This window comes from Mizuhopecten yessoensis, unplaced genomic scaffold (genome assembly GCF_002113885.1).
Source record: "Mizuhopecten yessoensis strain PY_sf001 unplaced genomic scaffold, ASM211388v2 scaffold716307, whole genome shotgun sequence".
Taxonomy (NCBI): domain Eukaryota; kingdom Metazoa; phylum Mollusca; class Bivalvia; order Pectinida; family Pectinidae; genus Mizuhopecten; species Mizuhopecten yessoensis.
In genome coordinates, this window is record NW_018480051.1 from 129333 (window position 1) to 135646 (window position 6314).

Consider the following 6314-nt stretch of genomic DNA (forward strand, 5'->3'; position numbering starts at 1 on the left):
TTGCCATGACACGTGAATATGGAAAACCCCTCTTCATTGTTAATATTATAATTTAGCCTCAGTAAATGGACCGCTTTGACTTTTTGTTACAGCAGATATGTTTATATAACAACAATTATGAAACAAGTTCATTCAGCTTAAATTAATCTCTGTTGTTGGCCGGGATGTACGTGCGCGGATGGCCTTTATGTGTGAGGAAACCGTGGTTCCCGGAGAAAACTCACGTGTTCGGCCAGGTAGCCCCATACTTTCTCACGTCCGAACCGATCGGGGAATCGATCCCCGGCCGCCTTCGTGAAAGGCAAGTGGGCTATATCTACTGCGCCAACCGGCCTCCCGATATGTCTGGACCTATGTGGATGTATAGAGAGTTATATAAGCGGTTTCAGAGGATTAGATAAACTCTCGAGAAAAAAAACAATCTAATAATGATATATTTAAGTATACTAGAAGGGCGGAAAGCTCTTGACGTGGAAAAATCGATCACGCCAATCTTAACCGTAGCATCAATTACAGTTCTGCTCAGTTTACAACAACAAAAAAACTTAGTATGTCTGGAAATATGTCTTACGTAGATGTGATCTCCTTTTCCTCTTAAATCCCACGCCATTTCGATGTTTCAATATTTTTCTCTGTATATAAAATAATCAACGCGTAATCCTCTCAATAGTTCGACATTGTTCCCACTCAAACATGAAGTATTTATAATTCATTGAAATAGACAATCTAACGTGTGTCAGAGTGTATAAATAAAACCTTAACATATTGTGATTACCTACAGCCTATACAAAACAACTCACCATGAAATGTTTTCTTTCTTCGGCTACGGCTGATTGAATTCAATTCCGCGTCCTGTTAAAAGGAGAATCTACGGAGGCCTGTAAGTGCCAATTTGAAAAACACTTTTATCTCGTTTTAGGTAAAGTGTTTCACTACATCAGAAGCAACCATAATGAGTTGAGAACAATTACTCTGTAAAATGCAGTGCAACATGTGATTTTTATGGAATGTTTCTTTTGAAAAGGACTTAAACAAATATTTCACGGTGGTGACAATGCTTTGCCTTGGTCAAATCAATATAATCGTGAGACATTAGATGAGGGAGGACGGAGGAGGTCACGTGGTCAGCGTTGAATGTAACGATGAATTCATTATAATCTCGTCAGAAACTTCTATTTGTCCAATATCAACATTCAAGTGTATGGGAGTGTAAAAGGCGTGTCTCTAAAGCAGTATTAAGTTGATTTGATAGAAATACATTATAATTTTGTTGCATTCTCTTTATTCAGATGTCAAATATTCTTGCGATTTGTATATTGTTCTGTATTGTCTGTGGAATAATCTCTGCGTTTCGAATGAAACCATTTTACATTTCCGTTAAACGATGCGCAATATAGTAAAGTTATTGACACGTGAAATAATTAGTATGGCCATAGGATGATTTGAATGAAATCCTATCAAAGGCTCACGTGATCAAAGTTGATTAGCCATTTAACATTATATGATAGAAAATGACAGAATCGATTATTCATAAAGATATACCGCTATGTATACAGGTGAGCATTGTACCAATTTCGAGTTGTGCTGAATTCCTGTTGTCTCCAAAGTGACGTATTACCTCTGTGTATGGGCTGAAACAGAGTATAACGTTTCAATTGTCCTGAAATTCATAATTTATAATGTACGGGCATATATACCAAACCTAAACACAGACTATTGTCACTCTTTGATTTCGCAGACCCCGAAACACTGGAAAGCGTTACTCTACGACGTAGATTAATATTTACATTGACACAGTTTTCGTTTCTACTTAAAAAGAACAGATCATTTTTATTTAGTCTTGTTCAGCAATCTATGTTGATTTCTTTCTGAAAGTAACTGAATCTACAACAACTGAAGAGGGAAAGAGTTTTAGAGTTCCACAATTTCAGGACGCCATGACAACGAACCCGAATGGAAATATCGTCTACACGTGAGTACAACTACATATTGATGTATATATATATTTCTATATGCAAATTACAAACTTTGAGTAATAACATTAACAAAAAATAGATTTATATAAAACGATTTCTTATTTTTATACAAAGATGTTGAAGAAATAGCGGGTAGAAATACTAAAGTCTCGTTCAACCAGACGTCTGATCACTTGTTCGGCGTAGCTTGCGCAGACAAAAAGAGTCTGGTTGAACGAAACTAGTACAAATTCCCACATCAGAGTCAATTTTTCAGAAATGAATTTTAATGAATCAACTGAAATTGCATCAAAAGTAAGACGTCAGGCTAAAAAAATACTTTGCTTGCTTAAATACTAAATTACATGTTTTCCTGTGGACAAAGACGTATGCTTATAATTGGATAATTTTCAGAATACATATTTTTTTTCTCTCACTAAAACTGTTTTGTCATTTATACCTTTTGAGATTTATTTTTTCATATTTTAATGGCGGTATATCTGAGATGCGTTTACATATCTTTATAGTCACTGGTAATGATGTTATGACTTGATCGAGGTGCAGCTTCGGGTATAATAAATTTTATGCTTAATCAACCAGGAGATATGTTTCTAAACGCAAAGCGTTCCTGATTAAGTCATTGAATACTACTTTAGTGTCTTATTCTCATATATAGATACAACAAACAAAACTGTAACGAACATGCATGTCACTGTCTTATATTCTGTTGATATAAGAAAGTTATTTTCTTTACATGACGAGTATGTGGAATGTTACCAAAGTTTATATAACATACACAAAAATATCCTTTTTTTTTAGCGCGACATACATGGGATTCGTGATGTCAAATTAAGGTTCCACGTGTGAGGCTGAGCTCATATTCTGTTGCATTATTCTTTGGACACGACGACGCTATCTTACAGGTAAGCTTAAGGAAAAGGAAAGATAATTAATTGCTTGTGAATGCGTTCATATGTTTTCAAACTGCAGAGTGCGTTGCAGACTTTGGTATAGCAATGCTTTTGTTTCTGTACACTAAGTCAATATGGTCAGTCTATTTATGGCTAACAGTACCTAACATGTTAATGATTAGATATCTTAAGGATCCCCGTACCACTGTCAAAAACTGTAATTAACTGATTCAAAAAAACTTATTTTTTTCCGGCATGACTATAACCTTGATAAATCTTTTCTGAAAAGAAAACCATGACTTGCGGGACGTTTATGAGAAAAATATAATCAACAACAGTGTTTTGATTGTAAAAACAATCTGTGTGTAAAACAATCAGAGGGGTTAGGCCGGGTATCGAATACTTCACTTCAGATTTAGATTTATGTAGCATTGCTCTAACCGATTAAGCTACCTGGTCAACCAACGGAAGTGTCCTGACCCAATTGTGCTACAGTTATATCAAAACGGAAGTTAAGGGGCGGTAACTGCATATAGGAAAAAACAGCGTGCAGTGGGGCATGCATCCTTAAGCTACTTCATGTTGTTCGACGCTACATGTAATAGGCTGCTTTCGTTTATCGCGATCCAAATGGTTGAACCGGTCGGACAAGAGTTGCTCGTTTATAAAATAAGGTCGAATCCCAGTCTAGCACCGCTGATTTTTTAAAATAAAAACACTTATAAATGTTGATTATATTATGTTTATGTCATCTTTATCATTTCTCATAAAAGTCCTGTAAGGTATGGTTTTCTTTTCAGAAATGATTTATCAAATTATAGTCATGCCGGATTAAATAGTTTCCAACACTTCGTTACAGTTTTTGGTATCCCTAAACGAAAACAGGTTTTTTTCTGCTGCAAAAAAAAAGAAGATAAATACTAATCAAAAAATAATTTATTTTGCAGATCGATTAATTCCAACAATAGAGTGACGTCATTAAGAAGTTTACGGAACGACGGGTTTCCTTCAATGCTACCACATCAATATTGATAGCGGCCACGCCCACCAACAAGACAATTATGGATTGATTTGACGTGATGCAGTAAAACGCTTATACTTCTCTTATTTGCAAGGAGAGTCTTATTGCAAATTCCTGTTCAATATAACAACTTCAACTGTATATCAGCGTTTGGACCGAATGAAGGAATTACTTAAACCCAGGAATATTCAAACATTTAAAATCTGTAATTGACAACGCGATCAATGTCACGACGTCAGTTCTCCAAATACCAATCAGAGTTCGTTCTTAAAGGTGAATAGTCGAACATAAATAACTATTCTACAACAATTAGTAAATCCGTACCATAAATATTTAACATATCATAGCAAAGTTGTAAGAGTCGGCGTGACCAACACATTCTAAATTCAGGAGGTCCCATAACACGAAAACGTCAGCAATATTTTGATTATAAAAAAGTACACCAATACCAAAACCATAACAGATTCGCAGAATTTAAGTCCGAAAACCCAAAATGAACAGATCAGCTAACGATATTGTAAATAATACAATGATAGAAGCAGACTCAATTCAAATAAACAGCCTCTTTCCAATACTTTTTCAAACGAACGATCCCTACGTCATAACCCTACACAAATACATAATGCCGATTTTAGCAGGCTTTGTCTTCATCTGCAATTCTTTGACCATTGCAGTTTTCTGGAAAATTAAATTGAGAAACCCCACCCACATGTTACTGCTTAGTATCTGTTTGTGTGATATGCTCGGTTCCTTTTCGTTCGGGGTTATCGACGTCTATGTGTTTTATTTCGAAGACCACCGTGATTATCTCCCTTATAGAATATGTGAACTCTATACATTCTTGTATAATTTTTTACCAGTGTTTTTTCATTACTCTTCGACTTATTTAACCGTTGGACTGGCTATTGAACGGTATATATGCGTCGTGTATCCGTTTCGAGCTAAACTGATATGCTCTAAAAAGCATACGTTGATATTCATCCTATTTTCTGTTCTTTGTTCAGGTGTGTATCTTACATTTCAAATTTATTCACATACGTACTATGCTAACGAAACTAGTTCGTTCTATCTTACAAACGTAACAGTACAGGCTTGTAGTATCGAAGTGTCAAACTTCACGTTATGGTACCTACATCCGATTCTCTTTATACTTCTCCCTCTAGTTATTCTAATTTGTATCGAACCGGCCATTCTTAAAACATTAAAAAGGTCCAACTCCTTGAGGACCGCGTCATCACTCTCTGTGCACAAATCATCCCGAAATCTCTCGGTGATCACCATTTGGGTGGTCTTTATTTTTATCGTTTGCGAAGTGCCCATCTTGTTTTACGTCAGCGCTACGTTTGTTTGCCTTGAATTAGGGTTTTGTTCATTCTTACTGACGTCATCGTGGATGATTTACACACATTACACGGTAACCATTACTGCCTCTGGTCAACTGTTTAATTTCATCATTTATATAACATGCAATAGACGCTTCAGACGAGCATTCGGGGAAATATTGACAGGTCGCCGATACCTACTGCAGAGACGTTTCACAGCGGAAATTTTCTTTCGCGAGACACAACTGTTACGTTCAAGTCGCAGCACTTCTCTTCGATAATTTTGTGGTAGAATATATGACTCATGTGTCACCAGGCAATACACTTTTATATGTTTGCATTTATTTATTACTTAAAAAGCAGACGACATACTTGATTTAGTCTCGTTCAACCAGACGTTTGTTGTCTGCGCAAGCTACTCCGAACAGAGACAAGTGATCAAGCGTCTGGTTGAACGAGACTATACTTGATTTGGTTTTTAGGCGCAATATCAACCGCAGAACGGATCTAAATCCGGATAATTTTTACGAGCTTTGACGTCATGGGTTATGATGGTGAGGTCAAAATCGTATCGCATGAGCAAAATCTATCGTATTCTCAACAAGTATATAAAACTGTATTGTACGTGATGAACATGACAAAATAAAGAAAAAGAAAAAAACTAAGCAAACAAATATACGAAAGAAATGTTATTTGTGTGTTTTACGTTCTTGCCGGAAGTTTTAAAATTCAAGCAAAAGAAAGAAACGAAACGATATGGACAAATTCTTTCAATTCTAAACATTTGTGAAAACAGAATCTGATTTTGACAAGTTCAACAGTTCATATCTGCTACACTAGCTGTTGGGCGCTGAATTTTATTATGCTTGTTTGTGTACATGTAACGTGTATTATTGCACAATATTTTCCCGTCATTTTTATTTTGTCTATACTTGGTAAATGTTAGGTGGTTTTTTTAAATGATCTGGCTTTTGTAATATTTTCTGTCTATTAGAACACGAGTAATAAGCGTTTTCTACCGGACAAGTGAAATAAAAATAGTAAGAAACACATCCAGTGGTCTAAGTGGTTTTCATTGCAGCAGAAGCATTATTTTGAGGGGGGG

The 6314-nt window shown here is 35.8% G+C and overlaps 1 protein-coding gene across 1 annotated transcript; it reads left to right on the top strand.

The window, feature by feature from the left end:
- Positions 1–1868: 1868 nt before the first annotated feature.
- Positions 1869–5777, top strand: LOC110442869 (neuromedin-U receptor 2-like). The gene is made up of 3 exons (XM_021486711.1): positions 1869–1972; positions 2775–2878; positions 3814–5777. Exon 3 carries the CDS (start codon positions 4381–4383, stop codon positions 5488–5490), a length of 1110 nt encoding a protein of 369 aa, XP_021342386.1. The 5' UTR covers positions 1869–1972; positions 2775–2878; positions 3814–4380; the 3' UTR covers positions 5491–5777.
- The last annotated feature ends 537 nt before the right edge of the window (positions 5778–6314 follow it).